This window comes from Corylus avellana, chromosome 3 (genome assembly GCF_965113065.1).
Source record: "Corylus avellana chromosome 3, dhCorAvel1.hap1.2, whole genome shotgun sequence".
Taxonomy (NCBI): Eukaryota; Viridiplantae; Streptophyta; class Magnoliopsida; order Fagales; family Betulaceae; genus Corylus; species Corylus avellana.
The window spans coordinates 23536997-23562021 of NC_142492.1; the positions used below are offsets into that span (position 1 = coordinate 23536997).

Genomic DNA, 25025 nt, shown 5'->3' on the forward strand with positions numbered 1-25025 from the left:
AGAAGATGGTCGACTGACTCTCCATTCTTCTTGCACATACAACACTACTAGGGGTGTCAAAAATTACCGGGGAACCGGAACCGGAACCGGAAAACCGGGAAACCGGGAAACCGGGGTCCCGGTTCCGGTTCCGGTTTGAAAAATCTAAAAACCGGGTACCCCGGTTCCGGTACCGGTTTTTGGTACCCGGTTTTTACCGGGAATACCGGAACCGGGTTTCCATTTTATTTAATAATATTTATATATTATTATATTTATATATTAATATATATATTATATATATTAATATTTTTTACACTTAGGTCTAGGTTTAGGGTATTTTAAAAAATTAAATTTTTATTTCTAAGGCCCAAATAGGCAAAAATAATGATTTTTTAGGATTTTTGGACTTTTTAAGGTTTATTTTTTAATTATTTGGAACAATCACAACAAAGCCCCTTTAATTTAGACAAAGAAACTAATAGATTTTTTTAAAAATGGGCCAACTTATGAAAAACAAATTGGCTTATTTTAGGCCCAATACCTAAAATAAGCCCAAAAATCAATTTTTTAAAAAAACCGGTTACCGGACCGGGTAATACCGGAACCGGCCGGTAACCGGGACCCCGGTTAACCGGGGTCCCGGTTCCGGTTCCGGTTTCTCAAAATTGAGAACCGGGGTACCCCGGTTCCGGTTCCGGTTTTAGGCCAAAAACCGGGAAACCGGACCGGGTTGACACCCCTAAACACTACTCCACTATCACTAGGTTCCTCTTCCGTAGGGTGTCATGAGTCAAAATCTTGCCTAAGGCCGCGGTCCACCCGAAAAAAGCCACTCGCATAAGCACCTTAGTACGCCAAATGCTCTTCCAAGGAAACACCTCACGATCTAAATTGGACAAGGCCTTGAAGAGTGATTTAACCTCGAACTTGCCTTTCTTAGACGAAGACCATTGAATACGATCCTCAGAACCTGTGGATATCTTGCAAGAGTACAACCGGTCCAAGAAAGCAGAAATCAAATCCATCTAAAGCCAAAACATATATACAAATTAAAATTCAATCTAATAGAAAAATTTATTACTCTTTTTTATGATTTAAATCTGATAGCAAATTTCAGTGGTCCTTAATCTTCTTTTGCACAAGCTAACATTAAACTTGATGCTTTTGAAAATACAACTTTCACAACTTATAAAAGTATGACTTTTTTATTTTTTTTAAGGGAAAACATTTCATACTCATTGATTGATAAAAAGTAGCAAGCACGAGCTCTTACAAACAGAGCAAAAAGCTCTGAAGCAAATCATAGCCAAAGCTAAAGTTACAATCAACCAATCAAGTCCAATCAACGACCATATCATCTGTTAACCCATGACTATTCAACAGGTTTAACCACAGATCTGCACCAAATAAACACAAACCAAAATATAGGTAGCGCTTATTCTTCGGCCTTGAGAGCAAAAAACCCCAAGCCGAAACTCATCATCCTTGACCCAAAAGCCAGGAGGGTCTGGACCAAAGCCAATATCCCAGAGAAACATCAAGATACAAACAGGAAAACAAAAAGAGCGGACAAAGCCTTATTACAAGCAAAAAATAGGAAATAAAAAATGTACAGGGAAATAAAACAAGAAAGTAAAGAACAAATACAGGGAAATAAAACAAGAAAGTAAAGAACAAATACAGGGAAAAACTGAAACACAACAAAGAAGCTAACAATATAGGGAAAAACAACAGGAAAAGCACACAAAGCGGATGACAGCGGCCAAAAGGAAGCCGATCGTGTGCTAGCCAAAAACCTATGCGGAAGGTGGCGTTGGAAGCTCATCGTGGGGGGATGCGTGAAAAGACCCAACAGCAGACGGTGGACGGCAAAGCAGGCGCGGAGGAGATCGGCGGCGCACTCAAAGCACAAGAGGGAGAGTTTGAGTGAATCCCCATGAGCAGCACCCACAAAGTGTGCCAAACAAGCAAAAAACAAACACGCCGAGAAAAAAAAAGGGCAAATAACAAGCAAAAACAGGAAATGAAAAAAGCCACACAAAACATAACAGAAACAAACCAATACCAGAGCGACGGATTCGGATCAAAAGGTAAGATGGACACGAACGGAGGATGGAGATTGAGCAAACACAAAACAATCCAAAGCCAGGCCCAACCCAGAAAAGACGCTGCAGAGACTGAAAGCGGTGGGAAAAGGCGGCACGGTGGAGAACGGCAAAAGGAGAAGGGCAAAACGCCAAAGAATGGGACAAGAAAGAGAAAGGGGCTGAAGAGAATGAGGAAAAACTGCACAAGCCGAAGGGGGAGGGAGGAGGTAATGGAGTTAGGGACGTCAAGTAAATAGGCTAGCTCCGAAGAGGGCAAGGCCAACTGCCTCCCTCCTCCCTAAACCAGGGTTTCCCCTACTTGTGCGGCGCTCTTGGAAGAAAAAAAAAAAAACATAATACAATATTAAGCTAAAAAAAAAAAAAAAAAAAAGTACAACTATAAATAAACATAATACAATATGAAAAATACCAAGCAATCCAAGCAAGTAGGCTAGGGCTAGCTAATCTCAGTATTCTATTAAGCTATTGCATCTCAAGAATAAGTGTAAATAAGCAAAATCATGGATTGATAAACCCCTTCTCAATAATTCCAACAAAAGAGAAGCTAACAGCTTGTCAAGCTTCATAAATGTATTAACACTTCTTACAAATGGATTGAAACATAGCCATTAATTAGTACTCTTCGAAACAACACTGCTTGAACTAGTACTTGAAGTTGAAGAAGATTCACAAACATTTTCTTACTCACTTCGTAGCCTAGCAAATAAGTTATGGTCCTCAATATACTCATCATACAACTCGTCTAAAACCCTATGGATCCTTCAATATTTGTAGGTGGCTTTAGGCTCTTGATAAATTTTAGGGGAAACAAAATTGTACAAGTTTCATCTTGAATCCACTACAAAAAACTATAATATTAGTGATGTGGCAATTATTCACTAATTTTTGCCACGTCACATGTGGTGACGTGGCAATTTTTGATATGTTACTAAAAACTTTAGTAAAGTGTCAATTTTTAAATGATGACGTGTTAAACCTACCACGTTACCAAAATATGACATGTTAAAATGACACGTCATCTTTTAGTAACTTGCCTCTTTGGCATGTTACGAAATGGTAATGTGTTAAATTGACACGTTATCATTTAGTAACGTGTTGTAAAGACACGTTACCAAAAGTGTAACGTGTCAATTTAACACGTTACCAAATGGTAACGTGTCAAATTGACACGTTACTAAATAATGACGTGTAATATGCATTGACACATCACCATTTTATAAATATTTAATTAATTAACTCAATTAAATATTTGCTTTTGTCATTTGTCTTAGCTTTCTAATGTTCTTGGATCTAAAACTGCACCAACAACCATGAGCATATTGCATTCCCCCAATACTTCTAAAACTTCGAATTCATTTTTTGTTTCATTGTTCTTATATTACCATTTTCACCCTTACACTTCTTACCCAAAACACATTTTAGTATCCAAACTTCAGGAAAATAAATTTACAGTTGGATATTGACTTCTTGATATTATCTTTGTCACTTCATTAAAAACCTCTAAAACGTGACAAACATTCCTTACTTTCCTCCAATCTTCAACATTTGGCATCCAACGAAAACTTTGATATCAATCTTCATATATAGGGACTACTTCTTCAAACTCGAATGCAACAACCAACATCATATAAGTGCTATTTCATTTAGTGGGAACATCCATAATCAGTTTATTTGAGGACAACTATAACTGCTTTGCAATTTCACCAAACTACCTCAACCTCCCATCCGATACAACTAGGTACTTCATATCATCCCTAGCACCATCAACAATATCTCCAATTTGACTAATCCCATTGTGCACCAACAAATTTGTTATATGAGCACAACAACGTACATGAAACATTTGTCCCGCAATTGATAATGTTTTATTAACAACAAAATCATCTTTTAAAGTATTCGAGACACCCTTGTCCATGGTAGATAGGATTGACGAATGGCTGGTTCAAGAAGGTGGTCTGTGGAGTCCAAAGTATTTGAATTGTTAGTTAAGGGAGGGGCTTCAGGGGTGAGAATTTATAAAAGAAGTAATGGGAAGCAAAGGTCGATTTTTTTTTACAGAAGGATGAGTTAGCTTGGTTGGTGCATATTGTGGAGGAGTTGGTGGTAGTGGAAAGTTCTGAGGTTTTTTGAGATCAATCTAGAGCTGGGTATCCTCGGATAATTATACAAAGACGCTCGAATAGGTATGGGTGTTTCTTGACGGTGGAGGAATTTGATGGTAGGAGAAGGTGTGGCAACATCCTTATTCTAAAAGGTAGATATGGACAAGGGTGTGAACAGTTTATAGTGAAAATGCGCCTGGCTAGTTGTTCTCTTTGTGAGGCCAACAAGGGAAAGAAAGACAAGGTGGGGAAGGGAATGAGGAGTTATGCGGAGGTGTTGGCCTTGACAGTGAATCTAGCGAAGGAGTTCTTTGGTTCTTATCCAGAGCCGATAGTTAGGGTGCCATTGTGGTTAAAAGAGTCCTTTGTAGGGACGAACAAGGCCTAAGATACTGTCAATCCAGCAAGGGCTCCGGTGCATCAGTTTTCGGCGAGTATCCACCACGGTCCTGTAGACGTTGGAAAGTGACACCCAAAGCTGGGTGAAAGCACGGGAGAATTTCCAATGGAGCCGGCGAGTCAAATTCTAGCGAGGTTGTCTGCATCGAGCAGTGATCCTGAGAGCCTGAAGGGACGAGATGTCGCTGATATTCATGCTAAGCAGGCCTATTTGGATGTAAGTCTCGAGCTATTAAACGTAAGGGATATGTTATGCAGACTAAAAGAGGAGATTGCCATGAGACTGGGGAAGATTGACCTGGTACTTAATAATGTGGAGAAAAGTGGGCCTAGGCAGGGAGAAAGTGGCTCTTTTGTCCCTCAGGGTAAAGCCCAAAAAGGCAAGGAGAAGATTGGTGAGAGTAGCAAAGTTAAAGTAGGTGTGGGCTAGCCCAAGGCACATCTGCATATTAAGAAGGGTAAGGCCCAGTCCACTTTGAAGGGCAAGGCCTTGTTGAAATATAGGAGGAGAATTGCTGAATGGGCTGCAGGCTTGGTTGGTTTTAAAGGTTGGGATGTTGGTGGGGGCTGTTTTAGGGGTGTTAATGCGGGCTGTTAAAAACCGTCTGCTAACCACTTAACTGTATTAACCGCTAACCGCTATAATCGCCTAGCGGTTAGCGGTCATTGGGTTTACTAACCGTAACCGCTAACCGCCTTTTTATATAATATATTTTTATAATTATAATTATAAAAATATTTATACATATAACATAATCACTTGATCATTAAATCACAATTTTTTTAAAAAATAATTAAATCACAATTTGAGTATTAATATATTATCACAATAATTTATATGATTATATATCACATGAGATTGATCATTAAATCATTTGATTATATAATAACAAATTATACATATATAATATGATATAACTCATAAGTATATCAATTCATACTAATACAACAATTAAATATCTAGAGACTTATTTCCAATGTATGTTATAAACTTATAAGTCTATATATGTTATAAGTCTATATAAGTCTACATATGCATATGGATAATATAAATGAATAATATCAATACTTAATCATATGATTTAATGACAATTCAAATATTTTATTCAAGACTTCAAGTGAATCATAGTATTAATATACAATGATGATATGATTCATATAATATCAAATTAAGTAATTGACATTGGATTAAACAATGACCAATGTGTTACTTATAAACACAATTTAAGTATTAATGTATTATCATTATAATTTTAGTAATTTATATATTATCACTATAATTGATATGATTATATCACAAGATGACTTGATTATTAAATCATATGATTATATAATAATAAATAATACATATATAATATGACATAATTCATAAGTCATAAGTCTACAAGTTAATCATATGATTCATGTACAATGATAATCACAATTGATTCAATTGAATTAAACAATATATTACTTATAACTACAAGTCTACAATTTAATTAAAGCATTATTAGATACTTTAGGAATTTAGGATTTAGGAGTTTTGAACATTACCATTTACCATTAGATATTAAGTTCAATTCAAAGAAAAAAGATTATAAGTAAATATGATAAGAATTTAAATAATTAATCATATGAATCATATGATGTAATTTAATGAGATTATATGATTATATAATATCAAATTAAGTAATTGACATTAGATTCAACAATGTGTTACTTATAATCACAATTGAAGTATTAATGTATTTTTTGAACATTTTTTAGAAAAAGAAATTTAACCATTTTTTGAAGAAAAAAAAAAAAGAAGAAAATTAACCATTTTTTGAACAATTTTGAATTTTTTGAACCATTTGTAACAATTTTTTAAAATTGAATTATTGATAGTTAATAGTTTTATCCTTTAACCCTTTTTTTAAAGAAAAAAAATTATATAGAAGGCAAAACTACGTCGTTTTGCACCTGTATATATTCATCTCTTTCTTCCCAACCCTAAATCTCACGAAATTTCAAAATCACTCAAAGTTGCTGAGCAGCCTCTCTCAAGTCTCCAACTCTCAGTCTCTCACTGTGAGTCTGTGACACCATCTCAAGTCTCAACTCTCGTCTCTCAACTCTCTCAAACTCACCCGCTGCTCACGATCGGCTCAACGAAAATACTGGGTAGTTTCTTTCCCAAATTACACAGCCAAGATCAGTGATTTTGGGTTCATTTTCTTGGAGTTTTCCCGAGCTACTTTGATTTTTGATTTCCTACTATTTTGCAATTCTTTCCAATGATTTTGGGTCGTTTATTGTGTATTTGTTGATTGTTGGGTATGATCGGAATGGGTTTTGGATTATATTGTGTATGACAGCCGTATGGGGTATTGGGGGTTGATTTGGTTTTTATATATATATATAGCTTTGTGTGTGCGTTGAAGACCATGGTAGTCGTAGGGGTTGATTTGGTTTTTTTATATATATATATAACTCTGTTTTGTGTGCGTTGAAGAGTATCTACGGCTGATTTGGTTTTTAAATATATCTCTATGACTCTATTCTATGTGTTCTGTGTGTCTTCAACGCACACACAGAACATATATATATATATATATATAGCCAAAAGGCTTGAATCATTCAATATATAGGGATAAATTACATTTTCTTCTTCAATAAATTACATTTAAGTAGGTTTTACAAATAGAAGTATGTATATTAAATTGTCTACTGGTGTTTATCAACTGTATTAGATGGAGGACACTTTAAGTGATGCAAGTATCTCACCAACGAGTAGCCCTCCCCATGTTATGGAAGTGCAAAATGTTGAAACACATTCCTCTGAAAATGTTAGAAGTTCCTCACCTTCCTAACAAACCAAAAAACCTACAAATCAATCTATTGTGTGGAAGCACTTCAAGAAAGTGGAACCAATTGACAAGGATAACCCTAAAGCTACGTGTAATCATTGTAGCAAGTTGATAGGGTGTCACTATAGGAGAAATGGTACTTCACCCATGATGACCCACCTTACCCATGGTTGCCCAACATCTCCACTTTTGAAATCAAAATTACCCGAATGCCAAACTTTGTTGCAAATGTCACTTAAGAACTCGGTCGAAGGCACTACTAGCAACCAATTGGGATTCAAGATGTATGATCTAGAAATTTTAAGGAATGGGTTGGCTGAGTATTTCATTGCGAGTGAGCTGCTTTTTAGGCATGTGGAGAGTCATTCGTTTAGAAAATGAATGAATTTAGTTGAACCTAGGTTCAATGTACCAAGTCGTACTACTCTACAAAAAGATTGCATGAAAGTGTGTGAAAGAGAAAAGCTTGCATTGAAGAGTGTTTTGCGTGGTAAAAGAATTTGCATCACTACTGACACATGGACATCCATTCAAAATTTTACCTACATGTGTGTTACCGCTCACTTCATAGATAGAGATTGGATACTACATAAGAAAATAATCAAATTTTGTCTAATTTCCAATCATTCGGGTGAGGAAATTGGAAAAATGTTGGAGAGTACATTGCGAGAGTAGGGGATTGGTGGTGTTTACACTATTACATTTGATAATGCCTCGGCCAATAAATTGGGGATTGATTATTTAAAGAAGAGGTTGAAGGATAAGAATTATGCTGTTTTGGGAACTGAATTTCTTCACGTGCGGTGTGCTGCTCACATTTTAAATCTTGTTGTACATGAAGGCTTGGATAAGTTGGGTGATTGTATAGATAATATAAGGAATGCGATAAAATATGTGAGGTCTTCACTGTCTAGGATGGCAAAGTTTAAAGATTGTATACAGCAGAAAAATATTACATGTACGAAGATGGTGTGTCTAAATGTTAAAACTAGATGGAACTCTACATACTTACTGTTGTGTACCGCTGAGGAATACGAAAAAGTTTTTGAGCTACTGGGTGAAAAAGATCATCAGTTTGTTGTTCTTTCTATGATTGATAGGAAAAATGCTAGGGCATTTGTGAAGTTTTTGAAAACTTTTTATGATGCCGCGTTGAAGTTTTCAAGTAAATGTTTATAAATTAGTTATTTTCAAATTCACTTTACTTTTTATTATGTATTAATTCATTTTAGTTATATTACGTTTCAGGTTCAAATTGTGTCACTTCCAATTCATATTTCATGCAACTTTGTATTATTCAACATACATTTAGTGATGGGTGTCTTAGTTTTGATCCTATCATGAGGAGTATGAGTCTTAGTATGAAAGAGAAGTATGAAAAGAAAGTATTAGGGGGATATAGAGAACAATACGAACGTCAACTACTTGATGTTTGTTGCTTTTGTTCTTGACCCACGTTCCAAGATAAGGGCGTTAACGTATTGGTTGATAAAATGCCTTGGGCCTGAGCGGGTGGAATGCATAGTAAAAATAGTGAAATCCCTCGTAAAACGTTTGATGGACCAATACAATAAGTTTAATGCTAATGAGTCGTCTACCATTCAGGCAAATGTAGGAAGTTCAAGTAGTAATTTGAATGTTGGTTGTGATGTCTTGGAAGATAGCGACTACCAATTTAGGAAGATATTTTTCCAACACGTTGAGGAAGAGGATGATTTGGCATGTAAGTCAGAGTTTGATCGGTATTCATTGGATGAGTGTGGAAAAACAACAAAAGATTTTGATATTTTAGGTTGGTGGAAGGTTAATGCGTCCAAATACATCACGTCCAAATACCCTTTCCTCGCAGAGATAGCTCGTGATGTATTTGCCATTCATATTTTCACTGTTGCTTTTGAATCCGCATTTAGCATCGGTGGACGTGTATTGGATTGCTTTAGGAGTTCATTGTCTCCACTTACTGCTGAAGCCTTGATTTGCACACACGACTGGATAAAGAACCGCCTAAGCGATGCCGAGTTGGAGGAGTTTTTGACAGAATTTGATGAGCTAGGTAAATGTTTATAAATTAGTTATTTGCAACTTCATTTAGTTTTCATTATTTATTAATTTATTCTAATTATTTATTCATAGATGTGACTCAACCTTCAAGTTCAAGTACTGCTTCATCTTTTGCCCAGAGGTTTGTTAGTAATGAAGGTTATTATTTTTTGAATTGTCATACTATTTTAATTACAATACAATTATATTAAGCACGTTTTGATATGTGTACATGCTTGTGCCTTAATATTATTATGTTTAATATTATAACTTTTCTTCTTTTGATGTCCACAGGATTTGCTAGAGGACCAAATGAGAGGATTGATGAAGTTTTAATGTTTTATTTGTATCATTTAATGTTTTATTTGAACTTATTTTATATGCTTTGTGTTGAACTTTTTTTATATATTTTTTTTATATATGTTGTGACAGTTGTCTGAATTCTGAACTTTTTTTTGTATGTTGTGTTGAATTTTTTTTTTTTTAAGTTAACCGGAAGTACAAGTAAATGTAAATTTTGGGTCAAATATTTTTTATTTTTCAATATGGGCTCTTTTTATAGCAATTGGGCCCAAGAAGATATTAAGGATACAAGAAAAAAAAATGAGGGTAAAAAAAAGCCCAAAAAGCCCCGAAAAAGGCCTAATTTAAAAAAAGCGATTAGCGGGTGGTTATCTATTTCGCTAACCGCTAACCGCTAGGTGGTTAGCAGTTGCGGTTAGTGAAATCTACTAACCGCTAAGGCGGTTACGGTTAGCGGTTATTGCCACTAACCACTAACCGTAACCGCCTTTGCACCTTTAGGCTGTTTAGGTTTAAGTGGGTTGTCAAAGGGGATCTTGGGGTCGTCGTCGGCGTTGAATCAGCGAATGCCGGAGGCTAGAAAGGTGTCGTTGTTAGCCCAGTCCTCGTTGGAGAATGAAAAGGCGTCGGAGGGGATGTTGGGCTCGCTGCTGGCGTCAACTCAGGTGCCAGAGATAGCTCAGCTGTTGCCAGAGTTTGTAAAGGTGCTGTCGCTAGCCCAGCCTTCGTCGGAATTCAGAAAGGCACAGGAAGGGATTTTGGGGCTGCTGTTAGTGACTACTCAGGTGCCGGAGACTCTGTCGCCGACGGTGACAACCCAGTTTTCACCGGCATTAGCTTAAACGATGCCGGAGCTTGCCCAGTTCTAGTCATCATTAGCCAAGTCGCCGCTGATCGTTGAGTTGAGTCCTGTTTTGCAGCTCGGGGGGATTGGCATGGGTCAAGTGGTAGTGGGTAAGGCGGGGAAGGTTCCGATGAAGAGGGTTCTGACCTTGGAATTTCTTCAGGAAGCCACAGACGAGCCGGAATCTAAGAAGGGAGTTGGAGCGCTGCCTTTGGTGACCTGGAAGGTGGGCTTGTTGTCAGAGTGCCCCTTGGAGGCCAGCGATGCTGGGGAGGGTTTTGGTTCGGCAAGGGCTCAGTCTAATTCGCCGGAGCCATGTTCTCGTCTGAAACCTGGGTTGATTAGAGTGGGTTGTTCGTCGGAGGCTCCCCGGGGGGAGGCTATGGGTTTGGGTTCGTCGTCGATGGGGAGGCTGAGATTGCATGTGTCTTCGATTCCTGCTGAACAGGGGGTTGCTCTACGTTTGCCGGTGATGGAACTCGTTGGGCCTGGAATAGGTATGGATGAGGGCAGTATTTCCGGGACAGTTGGGTTGGAGGAAATAGGGTCAAGGAAGGTTTCTTCTAGCTGGGTTGTTGGAAGTTGCCTAGATTTTTGTCCTGAAATTGGCGTATCTGATCAGGGAAAAAAGGAGAAGTTGGCGGCTTTGCTCAATTCTATTGAAGTTTTTAGAGTGCAGCCTAATTCTAACTTGGGAGGCATTTTTGCCAGTATTCCTGCTCCTAAAGGAAATAGGGAGTTAAAGAGGGGTCGATATGGTGGATTATGAAGCCAAACATCATTGCATGGAATGTGAGAGGGTTAAATGCCCTCAAGAAAAGATTGCGGATTAGGGGTCTCTTGAAAGAGTGGAAAGCATATATTATGTGCTTGATTGAGACTAAGATGGAGGCTATTTCCTGAGAGGTGGTTCGTAGTTTATGGGGAAGTCAACATGTAGGTTGGATGTATAAGGGGTCTAATGGTTTGTCGGGGGGTATGTTGTTGATGTGGGATAGGATAGTGGTTGAGAATAAGGAGGAGTGTGTAGGGCACTTCACTCTAGCTTGTTCTTTTCAAAATGTGGAGGATAACTTTGCTTGGGCATTTGGGGGGGGGGGGGGGGGGGGGGGTGTATGGCCCGAATGATAATGTGGAGAGAAGGGTCCTTTGGGAAGAGCTGGCTGGTTTGATGAATGTGTGGGAGGTCCCTTGGTGTTTCGGTGGGGATTTTAATATTGTCCGGTTTCCTAGTGAGCGTTCTAGTGTCCCTTACTATACTATAAGCATGATGGATTTTTCGGACTTTATATCCGAAAACGGTTTGGTGGATATTCCGTTGATGGGGGTCAATTTACTTGGTCGAATAATCAAGAGAATGAGATTTGGTCTAGAATTGACCGGTTCTTACTCTCCTCTGATTGGGAGGATCATTACCCAGCGGTGTCACAAAGAAGACTTCAATGTCTACTCTTTGATCATTTCCGTTTGTTACTGGAATGTGGGGCTCCTTGTGGAGGTAACAAGTGTTTTAAATTTGAGAATATGTGGCTTAAATCTGAAGGGTTTGTTGACAAGGTCAAGTCTTGGTGGGGATCTTATTTGTTTGAGGGCTTACCTAGTTTTGTTTTAGCCAATAAGCTAAAATCTCTTAAATTGGATTTGAAAAAGTGGAATGAGGAGGTGTTTGGTGATATTGGGAGGAAAAAGGAGTTGTTGGAAGGAATTCAGGAGTTGGATGCTTAGGCAGACTTGAGGGGCTTAGTTCAGGAGAAGAAGCTTAAAAATGCGGATATGTCAAAAGAATTGGAGAATACCTTATTGTGTGAAGAAATTCATTGGTGTAAAAAATCGAGAACTTTGTGGCTGAAGGAGGGGGACAGAAATACTCGGTTTTTTTCACAAGGTGGCTAATTCTCATCGCAGGTCAAATCGTGTGGAAGTGGTTCGTATCAATGGTGTCTTGTCCGACGATCCCACTGAGGTAAAATATCATATTGTGCAGTTCTATCAAAACTTATATTTGGAGCGAAGCACTTGGAGACCTAGAATGGATAATCAGTCTTTTTTGTCCATTGATGAGGAGGAAAATAATTGGTTAGAAAGAGATTTTGAGGAAAAGAAGTTATGGGAGGTTGTAAAAGGTATGGAGGGTGACAAGGTACCAGGTCCGGATGGCTTCTCCATGGCTTTCTTTCAAGCTTGTTGGGGTGTAGTAAAACATGATGTTATGGCTGTTTTTGCTGAATTCCATCGTAGACGTCAGTTGGTGAAGAGCTTGAATGCAACTTTTATTTCCTTGATTCCGAAAACGGCGGATACGGTGGAGATGAAGGATTTTCGACCCATTAGCTTGGTGGGAGGGGTGTACAAAATTGTTTCCAAGGTACTTGCCAATAGGATGAGAACTGTTTTAGGTAAGATCATTTCCAACTCTCAAAATGCTTTCATCAGTGGTCATCAAATCTTAGATTCTGTGCTCATTGCAAATGAATGTGTGGATAGTTGTATGAGATCAGGGGTGCCAGGTGTTCTTTGCAAATTGGACTTGGAAAAGGCTTATGACCACGTAAACTAGGATTTTGTTTTGTATTTGCTGCATCGGTGCGGTTTCCGTGAGAGGTGGAGGGCTTGGATTGAGTGGTGTATTTCGTCGGTAAGATTCTCCATTCTTGTGAATGGTTCTCCAGAAGATTTCTTTAACAGTTCGAGTGGAATTCGGCAAGGGGATCCTCTCTCTCCATTACTTTTTGTGCTTGTTATGTAGGCCCTGAGTAAGATGGTGAATGCGATTGTTGAGCAAGCCTTTTGATTGATTTCTTTGTGGGGGATAGGGTCTTCTCAGAGTTGGTGGTTTCTCACTCTTTATTTGCTGATAATACTCTAATTTTTTGTGAAGCTTCTCTTGAGCAAATCCGTTATGTGCCCCTTATACTCTTATGTTTTGAAGCTGTTTCGGGTTTGAGAGTTAATCTTGGAAAGTCAGTAATTGTGGCTATTGGTGAGGTGGGGAACATTAAAGCTTTAGCTAATATCCTTGGGTGTAGTGTTGCTGCTTTGCCTATGAAGTATTTGGGTCTGCCTCTTGGGGCGTCGTAAAAGGATATGGTTATGTGGAATGATGTGACTGAAAAGATGGAACGTAAAATGGCTAGTTGGAAGAGAATGTATCTCTCTAAGGGAGGCCGTTTAACTCTCATTAAGAATACGTTATCTAATCTTCTGACTTACTTTTTGTCTCTGTTTCCTATTCCTATGAGTGTAGCAAAAAGGCTTGAGAAAGTCCAAAGAGATTTCTTGTGGGGAGGGATGGGAGATGAGCCTAAGTTGCATCTTGTAAGCTGGAATCAAGTTTGTCATCCCTTGCGCTCCGGTGGTCTTGGCATTTGGAAGATGCATAAGTTTAACCGAGCTCTCTTGGGGAAATGGCTTTGGAGATATGCGAATGAGAGTGATGCTCTTTGGTACAAGATTATCAAAGCCAAGTATGAAGATCAAGATGGTGGGTAGTGTACGAAGGAGGTTTCGGGCTCTCATGGTGTGCGTTTATGGAAACATATCCAACAAGGTTGGAACTTCTTTGCCAAAGGTATTCTGTCTGAGGTGGGGGTGGGTTCGAAAGTTCGTTTCTGGCATGATATTTGGTGTGGGGAACAATCTTTGAAGCATGTCTTCCCTTTCCTGGGTGAAGGATAACTTTTCTTGGAGGAATGAGGTTGTCGAGTGGAATGTCATTTATGTGTAGCCCGTCCAGGATTGAGAGATGGATATGGTCCTTTCTTTCTTTGATCGGTTGTACTCTTGTAAGATCTCCCTTGGTATTGTGGATCGTATTCGCTGGTCCTCGTCTAAGAAGGGTAAGTTCGAGGTGAAGTCATTCTTTAAGGCCTTGTCCAAACATCGACCATGAGGCGTTTCCTTGGAAAAGTATCTGGCGTACTAAGGTGCCGCTGCGAATGGCTTTTTTTCGGGTGGACTGCGGCCCTCAGCAAAATTCTGACTCACGATAATTTGCGTAAGAGGAACCTTGTGGTAGTGGAATGGTGTTGTATGTGTAAGAAGAACGGAGAGTCAGTCAATCATCTTCTTCTTCACTACAAGATTGCAAGTGCTCTTTGGCATACTATTTTTAGTCGGTTCGGGTTGCTTTGGGTTATGCCTTGTAGGGTAAGGGACTTGTTCGATTGTTGGTGGATGGGAGGACGTTCTCGAAGTGCGGTTGTCTGGAAGATGATCCCTCTTTGTCTTATGTGGTGTTTATGGAGCGAAAGAAATGCTAGATGCTTTGAAAATTCCACTAGGACTTTAGAGGAACTTATTCATTTTTTCTTTTTTACTTTTTACTCTTGGACGGCCGCTTGACTAGCTCCTTTAGTGATTAGTTTTTCTGACTTTCTCTTTCATTTTTCTCTCTCTTAGGCGGTCTCTTTTTATACTTCTCGTGTATATGGGTTCCGCCCCTCTGCACTTTTGTTTTATATCATCATTACTTATAAAAAAAAAAAAATCATCTTTTAAAATTCGAATGGCCACATTATTGTTTCTTGTATTGTCTACTGTTATTATAGACATGCACTTTATTCTCAATTCCTCGCTTATTGAAATTCTTTTGAAGAGCATTAACAACAATAACATTACTATGTGGGGGGTAACATGTTACAAAAGTTCAAGACATATTTTGAATTTTAAATTCCATCAAGAATCAACAAAATGACATGTCACTACCACATAAGAAACTATGGGACCTGAGGACCACATGTCAATTGTTATGTTTACTTTGTTAACATTTCTCAACAAAATTTTCGGCTTCTTTTTCTCTATTTCATAAGTTGATCTACAATAATTTAGTGCAGTTGCTCAAGATATCTTTTGCCAGTAAGGAGTGTTAGCTCTTATAAACTTATTAAATAAAGTAGGGGTAACTTTACTTTAGACCCTTGAATCACTACGCGATTTGACAAGCCCTCGAACTTTAAAACCTCTCAATTTGAATCTCTGAACTTTCAATTGCAGTCAATTTATCCCCCTCCATCAATTTTTGCCGTTAAAACCCCTACAAAGACAAAATTACCCTTCAATTTTTTTTTTATTAAAAAAAAAAAGGGTCATAAGGTGTCCCAACCGTGGGTCACCTTGTGATTTTTTTTTTAATAATTTTTAATTTGAAATTTTAGAAAAAAGTCAGGAATATAAACATCATTGTCTCACTTTTAACGTTTAAAATCTGACGGATGGGTTCAAATTGAGAGATTTTGAAGTTTAAGGGCTTGTCAATTCGCGTGGTAATTCAAGAGTCTAAAATGAAATTACTCCAATAAAGTATGTTCCATTTGCATAAAAATTATACTCAGTGGTAATATCATACGAGAAGTTAGTTCTCTTATCTTATCATAATCATAAGAAAAGTTTGTTGTGGAGCTCATATTGCCACCCTCGAAATCAAATGTAAACACCTTTTGCTTCTTGTTAGGCTATGCGTGGAATACAGCTATGCAAGTGCCTATGAAATTGAGTTGTGGCATAAAAGAAAGAATGCCAATGGTGGATTTTATGTTAAATCATAGTGGAGGACACCAAAATGTCCTTGTTTAAAAATTTAAAATAAAAAGAAAAAAAATTGCTGCCGGGCTGATCCACAGCCAAGACGTGGGGTTCCATGTTTATTTATTTTTTTAATAGAAGTTTTATTTATTTAAAATTAAATAATTTTGAAATACAAAGGTATAACAGACACTTATACTCCGCCTAATTTAACCCAAAACCCTCACGATAAAGGTGGCATTGCAAACTTTTTAAAGTTGAATATACTAAATTGAGAATTTTTAAAGTTTAGGAGTATGATTGCTAAATCGCAAAAAGTTTAGAGAGATTAAGTGAGGATAAAAAAAAAGTAAAAAAAAAAAAAAAAAAATTGCCCAATCCATGAGGCTCAAACTTTAGGAAACAAATCGATATTAAAACATTTCCAAAATTACGGTTTGCAACCCCAACAGCAGAGACAACTAATTAAAATATTCAGTTGACATCATGTCATCACATGGCATGCAGATATCAATTGTCTTAGGGTTTACGGTTCTATTAACAGGGTAAATGCGTGTGTTCAGCTTAAGTGCATCAAGTTGATACCACTTGCCCATTTGACCTCACCAAAAGATTTGAACATATATATTGTTCTAGCACAAGGAAAGCATAAGTACATTTAATTGTCTCAATCAAGAAAATACTAGTGCAGCCAGGTGTCTAGAGTCTCAAAAAGCTTCTCTTTATTAACCAAAATCGTTGTACAAGTGTTCATGAGCATCAATGGCAGTGTGGCACTCTGGAAAAACAGTGTTCATTAATCGGCCAAATACCGGCTCTCCAACAGGAAAAACGGCGGTGGCGGAGTGTGAAATCTTAATGAGGGTGAATTATTCCGCTGGTTGAATGTACTGTAATATATACCAAAGCCGAAAAGGTCAAGACCGAAGAAATGCTACTACTGTACAAACCGAACAAAACTAGATGCATGGGCAAAAAGGTCTTTCCATTACAGTCGAATTCAAAGGGGCCAATCCTAAGAGGAAGACAAACTCACTGAGCATCCAAAGATTGCAACAGAGGCTTTGGGTCATCAAGAACCCTCATGGGTTTCCAATCCGATTCTTCCTTGATACGCCTAAGAGCAACAAAGTGAAGTGCGTCGCTCCGAACTTGATAAATATGACAAGCCCATGGATAAGAATCTGGCGCAGACCAAATCTTGTGCTCTTCAAATACCGTCTCCTCGGCAAGTGACTCTGAGACACAGTAGACTAAATCAGGTTCTGGCTCTGTAAAACTAGCAAGAGCAACGCATCCTGGAGAAACATATCCCTCAGGAGCCCGGGGATGCCAAATCGACACTGGAGTTGTGTAGTCATCTAAGCAGTTCCTCCACACCTGCATGTGTAATAAGAGTCATACTCTATTTTCTAATAATGAACCAGACAGGCTTTGGATCAAGTAGTCATGTTAGTGATAAAATCATCAACCAAAGCAGGCCAATATTTGCTGGTAATGCCAAAAATGATATGATAAAACAGTTCTAGAATATGTTGAACAAACTCAATTTCTAGTGAGGTTATGACATGCAAAAAGTCAAGGTTACGTATGTAGTCCGACAATGAGAACATACACAATCAAATTCCAGTATCTCTAGATATTTACATATTTTCATTTACTTTTTTATTTTTTTATTTTTTTATTTTTATTTTTTTAATTTTTTAATTTTTTTTCTGAGCATCTTCATTGATTCTTATATAACAATCCAAAAGGTGTCTCATGCATAGCATGTGCCACCTACTAGTGAAACAAGGCGAGAGGACATATACTGCTTCTAAGAAGCAACTCAAAACACTAATGGTCAAGCTATAGCCACAATATGCATAAAGGCAAGGGCAATCACAATTTATTATAATGTCAGTGTCACACTTAATTTCCAAAGTAGGGTTGATAGAAAAATTGAAAATTATGTACCCCGTTTACTATATCTTCCCACTTTATGTTGTGTTGTTTCTGCTGTTAAAATTATTACTTTTGTTGTCATTGTTGTGGTTATTTCAACTTTTTTTATGGGTAAGATACAAAGCAAAAGCATCCCCCCCTTGCATTGCCAAGTAAAGTGATACAATTTTCAATTCCCTTTTCATACAAATACAATTTCTTCCAACACCAGCAAATAAGGATCAGACCTGCAATGATAAGACCTGACAATTTCTTATGATGCTTAGAAGATAATGCTAGTATAATTGACAGTATGTTTCTTACCAGATCATAACCCACTGGAAGTGCAAACAATCTGTCAATGTTACGATAGACAGCAGCAACATTCGGAGCATGGCTACCAACTCGAGCAATATCCCCAACAGAGACATACCTGTAAGAAACAAGCCATTTTAAAGTTTAATATATAGTATCGAGCGCATCAGCAGTGCTGGATGCTATAAGAGCATACTTTCTAAAGCTCCAAAAATGGATTCAGAGTATATGGATGGATATTCACAACTAAGTTTGACCTTTTTATTATTAGTATAAAGTTGTCCACAACTTGAAAAAGGCATAAAACTGCAAATGCTCTTTTTTTTTTTTGGGTTGTACCATTACAAGAACAACAAGAATTATCAACTCCTTTTCCACTATAAAGTTGTTAGAGAATTGTGCTGTTCGATCTTCGTTTTTTTGTTGTAGAGTGGGTCATGCCTAGAAGGGTGGTGGAGTCGTTGGCTAACTGAAGAGGTCAGTTATGAAGTCATTGAATTTTAGAAGTTTGAAAGATGGTTCCACTATGCTTAATGTGGTGTGTTTGGAGAGAGTGAAACACAAGAGGAGCTTTGAAGCCTATGAGAGACCGCTGTTAAAGTTAAAAGCTGATATGTTCAAATTTTTTTATGCTTGAATGATGGCATACAATAGTCCTTGTTTTTCAACTTTTACTTAATTTTTAAACTTTTGTTCTTTTTGATGCGGGACAAACAATAATCACAAGAATCACAAAGTGAAGGTAGGAGAAAGCAGGGAAAAGGAAAGGAGAAAGAAGAGAAAGCAGGGGAAAAGAGAGGAGAACAAAGCTAAGAGAGGGGAAGGGAGAAAGAAAGAAGAAGCTAAGAGGGAGAGAGAGACAGAAGAGGGGGGGGGGGGGGGGGGGGGAGAGAGAGAGAGAGAGAGGGGGGGGGGGGGGGGAGAAGGAAATAGAACAATTCTTCATTTCGTTTTATTCCATCAATTCTACCTTCATTGGCGTACAAATCACACTTACATAGACTCACGACTAAACTCTACCCCTAATATAGGGCAAATCCCATTTATTGAATTACCAAAAAAACACCATCGACTCTTGAAAATTAAATAAAATATAAAATCAAACACTAATAACTCAATTAATTAATAGGACCTACATAAAACTAGGTGGACCAATATTTCATGCCTTGCCCCTTGCATCACTTTTTCTCCTTAATTGGGGGTCTTTCTTGTATACTTCCTGTATAATGAGGTTGCGTCCCTCTGCGCTCTCTATTTAGATTGATTTACTTATACAAAAAAGCAACAAGAAGAATTGAGCCTCCCACCCTTCGAACACCAGAGCTAGCTTAAGTTATCTGCATTTCTGTCCCTTTCGAGTTAACTAGCAATGTCAAGGAAGTTTGTGGAACTACAGAGAGACTTCTTGTGGGGAGGAATTGGGGATGAATTTAAGTATCATTTGGTGAATTGGTCTAAGGTGTGTACACCAATGAAGTTTGGGGGGTTGGGGGTGCGAAATTTGATTCAATTTAATCATACATTGCTAGGTAAATGGTAGTGGAGGTATGCGACAGAACGGGATGTGTTGTGGAGGAAGTTAGTGAAAATTAAGTATGATAGTCAAATGGGTGATTGGTGCTCCAAGGACGTAGGGGGAACATATGGAGTGAGAGTGTGGAAATGTATTCAAAGGGGGTGGGAGGGCTTTGCGCATTATGTGCAGTATGATATAGGAGATGGTTCTAAAGTATTATTTTGGTATGATGTGTGGTGTGAGGAACGTCCTCTAAAACTTGTTTATCCCAAATTGTTCAACATTGCATGTAACAAGGATGCGTGGGTGGAGGAATATATGGAGACCCCGAATGATATTCTTCATTGAAATGTCTGGTTTGTTAGGCCTGTGCATGATTGGGAATTGATGTGGTATCGCGCTTCTTTGAATTCTTGTATTCCCAAAAAATTAGATCTGGAGGTGAGGATAAAATTTGTTGGGTTCCGTCCAAAAGAAATACTTTTGAAGTGAAATCTTATTATCGGTCTTTATATACCTCGGCATAGGCGTTTGGTCTTTGGAAGAGTATATGGAAGGTGAAGGCTCTTTCGAGAGTGGCTTTCTTTGTGTGGACGACGACTTTAGGAAAAATCCTCACTTTGGATAATTTACGGAAGAGGAATGTTATGGTGTTACATGTGTAAAAAATGTGGAGAATCCATTGACCATCTACTCCTACATTGTGAGGTTGCAATTGAGATATGGAATGTATTTCTTCAACTTTTTGGAGTTAGTTGGGTTATGCCGAGAAAGATGAGTGATTGTTTGGAGAGTTGGAGGGGACAGTTGGGTAATCGGCTTGCTTTGCACATATGGAGGCTAATTCCATTGTGTGTGATGTGGTGTCTATGGCGAGAACGGAATGCACAAAGCTTTGAGGATCGTGAGAGCAGCATGATTGAGTTGCGAAAATTGGCGTTAACTACTTTGTTCTCTTGGAGAGTGCCTTGGTCTCAATTGCATGATTCTAATTTTTCTGATTTCCTAGAGTTATGTAATTCTTTTTCTGAGCAGTAGGGGATACTTTGTATACATCATGTGTACATGAGTTGTGCCCCTCTGCGCGTTTGATAATATATTTATTACTTATCAAGAAAAAAAAAAATACTGCAGCTGCTCTCTTTTTCAAGAGAATAATGCCCATGACTTCTAAAGACCATGAGTCCTTAATTCAAATAAATACCATGGTCTTTTAGTAGTATACCTGAAACAGGGGCTGTGGCCAACAATAAATAACATGCACAGAACAAACCAAATAAATCCTTCATGCAGGTCATTACGTTCAACGATGAAGAAGAGAAGAAAATGCAACGAATTTAAAAGAAAAAGGAAAAATTGATAAGTAATTACCCATCCGGGCAAATAGGTCTCCAAATGCTACACATTTCACCATCTTCCAAAACCTAAAAAATGAAATGACAGTTTTTCATTATGACTGCAGCATTGCAGGAACATGATATTTCTAATGCATCACATAATTTACTAGGAAAAAAAAAAAAAAAATAACTTGATTGAAAATAATTAAAGCAAGGTAATTGGAAGACCACCTTTTTTTTGCACAATCTGCGTCGCCCTTTTGATTCTTGTTCACTACTCCAGATCTTTACGAAGTTGACACTGTGTTTGACAAATCTTCTCTCATTAGATGCAGAACTATCTGATGAGAGCCCCCTCAAGTTTATAATTGCTTTGTTTGAAGTACGTGGTTCTCTCCCATCAGCTTCACTCCAAGAAAAACACACGTATCTCTGGCTTGAAGGAACCTGAGCATGGAAGATACTGTCAGAACATCAACGTACTCCCTTAAGAGGAGCTAAGCTTTATGCACGTGACCAACCTTTAGAAGTACGGTTTTAATGTCAGATGCTGCTTTCCACATCTTATGGACTACTAAACAGATCCTAACTGCCTGGGGTTCTCTTCCCTCTGGTTCATCTTCAACTTTGCACTTAATGACATGGGCAAAATTTTCCGATCTCCTAAAATTCTTGAGATGGAGGATCAAGTGAGAAGGCTGGTTGCATCCTGCTTTTGCTAATTCTACAGCCATGAGCTCTTCCCATGGCACGTCCCACAAGATCTTGCAAGGTTTTTTATCCAACTTGTCCCAAGCCGGACACTAAATTGAAGCAGAGAAAGCAGGAGAGTGGATATCAAGACAAACTTCATAACAATCAAAGGTATCAACAGGTAAGACTCCTTGACTAACCTGTAGCAGCATGACTCGTTTATTGGTCACTAAAACAATTCTGTCATGAGGCACAGAAAAATGTTCTTCATAATAATCAGACCACGCAAATTTTGAAGGCTCCTTGAATATTACAGTACAGCCAAACTGACTACTTGCTTCAGCAAGGTACATTATCATCTGGAAAGCCAAAAAAAATGGGGATAAAAAATGAGAAACAAATAAAGAACACATGAGGCATTTAATTGACAGACTTCCTATTGTTAGAATATAAATTAAATGATTAAATCCATCTCTTCCTATCAGTTTAAGCTTTTAGGATAAGTGGTTATTTAACATGGTATCAGAGCAGAGGTCTTGAGTTCGAATTCTGTCTCTGTCATTCACCTCCCATTTCAATTAAATATTTCACGTATTGGGCTTTACCTATTAAGGGAGAATTTGAGCCCACATGTGAGGGAGAATGTTATAATATAAATTAAATGATTATATTTTCTTATCAGCTCAAGTTTTTGGGATAAGTGGTGATTTAACACCTACTAATGATTATAATCACTGAATCACATGCTTTTTTTTTTTTTTTTTTTTTTTTTTTTTTTTTTCTTTTCTTTTTCAATCATGCTCTTTTTCTGAGCCACAAATTGCAAATATAAGAATTCTCCTAAAATCACTAATATCATATGGAGTTAGCTCAATATTTCAACTCACAAGTCAGAAAAACTATGTAGAAGGTTGATCTATAGCTGCCTCATTATCGATGAAAGTGTATATAATGGTGCACATTCTTCATACTCTACTGATGAGTTTAATGCAATTGAGAAAACTTTCAGTATAGCACATAAAATTAATAGAAAGAAATGACAAATTTTACCTGTCCAATGGCTTCTCTCTCACAATACTCTTTAAGCACACCATCTGAGTGGATAGCCCTTGGGTTTCTGATTCTCTGGAACGTGGTCGTACTAGTGAAACCCTCTAAGCATTTGGAACAACTTGCACCGATTCCATCGACAGTCATTGAGAAAAAGTCTAGTGCCCCACTCACAGGTTGTACAACAAATCCTAGGCAAGCACGTCCTAGCCCATGGGCAAGTCCTAGTAGACCATTCTGTCTGGCACTCTCCACAGGCTTTGTCAGTACTCCAGACACCCCAAAAGCAAATCCTTGTGCAAGAGCTTCAGTTCCTCGAATGATTCCATCACCCACCCCGGTGATTCTCCTTGATGTAACCTGATCTCATATCAAAATCAGTTTTCTGATTTACATTGCACTAGTAGGCTTGCTGCTGAAGGAAAAGAAAAAACACTACCTGCTTTGTACGTAGTTGCAGAAATCGCCCATCTGTTGAAAGCTCCGCAAATCCTTTACCAAGAGAAGCCAGTGTTGAACTTGTCATGCCAAGAACATCCACAGAAAATATCAAATGTAAAGGATTGTGGATTAGATCTCTCCAGATTCGGTTTCCAATCGCAGGAATAATGGAACTTTTACGCATGAATCTGTCTCTGTGCATCACCCTCCTCAGATGCACCTGGAGTAATGGGATTGCAGTGTTATAAGGTGAAGTAACCTTATACCAATAACATCATCAGAGTACATATGGCAACATTCTGAGTTATCTCCAATGCCAGACAGATTTTTAGGTGAAACTGGAAGATATCCCATTTATACACATACACTACATTTTCTTCTCTTGATGGTAAGAGAATACTGCAGCAAAATTGTTCTTTAGCCAGTACAAAATTTAGTTTAAAATCTAATTGGGGAAATGCACTATGAAAAAAAAAAAAAAACTTGTAGAACTTCCAACATTAAATCCACGTTATAAGACAGTAAGAAGTTTGTCCTTTGTAGGAGAGTTTCATTTCAGAAACTAGAAATTAGATTTCTTTATACTCTGAAGATTTTAGTGAGCAACCAATGGACTACCCTTGGAGCCGATTCTCAAGCTCAGGCACTAGGCTTATCAAGCATTATATTGGTGATGGGAGGTTTCAGATCTTTTGAATTTTAGATGGTACTTTTTATTTTTGGGTGTTTCTCCTATATACTTCCCTGTACTAAGATAGCATCCCTTTATTGTGCATTTTTTAATGAATTATTTGTAAAAAAAAAGAAAAAAAAAAGGCATTTCGGGAGGTCTTTGCTTATAAATATGCCAGAAGTAAACGCTTTTTCCATCAATTTATATATCAAAACCTCAGCAGCAATGATAAATGGTAGATTGCATTGCCTCCAGCCAGATCAGTAGAGTAGGCTAGCATAAAAAGTGCCATTTGTCTCCAAGTTAACCTTATAGAAGGCAGTAAGAAAACAATAGTCTGGTTCCATCATATTCTTGCGTATATATAACAGAAACTCAGGATTAGGGGAGGCAAATACCTGCAGAAACTGACCTGACGACTTCCGACAAGTGTTGGATTAAAGCTCGGAAGAGTCTTTTTCTTCTTCCGACGCATGTCAGGTCGGAAGTTGGAAATGGGTGTTCAGAAAACTGAATCCATCAAACCCAGCTTTAAGTTAAGAAAAAAAAAAAAAAAACTATGGAACAGATCTGGAACAAGATCTGAAGAGAGAAACCAGTAAAGCTGAAACTGTTTAACAAGATCTATCGAAAAAGGGCCGATGATGATAACAAGCTTTGTGGGTGGGCAGTGGCCGAGGACTCCACCAAAAAAGACTTGGGCAAGCAGATATCTGCTTGGACCGATGACTCCACTGGCCTCCACTGCCTATGTTGCACACACATACATCTGACCCAGCTTCCAAGCTGAAGATCGTTATTGGCATCCACTTGGCTCAGAACCCTCCTAATATGCAGGTAGGCTCGGATTAAGATTTTGGTTTCCGACTTCTATCAAGTCGGAAAGTCGGAATGAAGGGTTTCTGGCCCAATCAAATCAATGCCAACCCCTACTCAGGATGCAGTCGGGGG

At 38.1% G+C, this 25025-nt stretch overlaps 1 protein-coding gene across 2 annotated transcripts in view; it reads right to left on the reverse strand.

Annotated features, from left to right (window-relative positions):
* Positions 1-16826: 16826 nt before the first annotated feature.
* The window catches only part of LOC132174762 (pleckstrin homology (PH) domain-containing protein), a 103852-nt gene continuing 95653 nt past the window's right edge, over positions 16827-25025 (reverse strand). For both annotated transcript variants that reach the window (XM_059586429.2, XM_059586428.2), the window contains exons 57-64: positions 23400-23621; positions 22961-23320; positions 22111-22269; positions 21739-22020; positions 21449-21664; positions 21252-21304; positions 18374-18482; positions 16827-17506 (exon numbers count right to left, since the gene is read on the reverse strand). In XM_059586429.2, coding sequence (XP_059442412.2) covers positions 17159-17506; positions 18374-18482; positions 21252-21304; positions 21449-21664; positions 21739-22020; positions 22111-22269; positions 22961-23320; positions 23400-23621 — 1749 coding nt within the window. In that variant the 3' untranslated portion in view covers positions 16827-17158. The remainder of the gene's footprint in view (positions 17507-18373; positions 18483-21251; positions 21305-21448; positions 21665-21738; positions 22021-22110; positions 22270-22960; positions 23321-23399; positions 23622-25025) is intronic.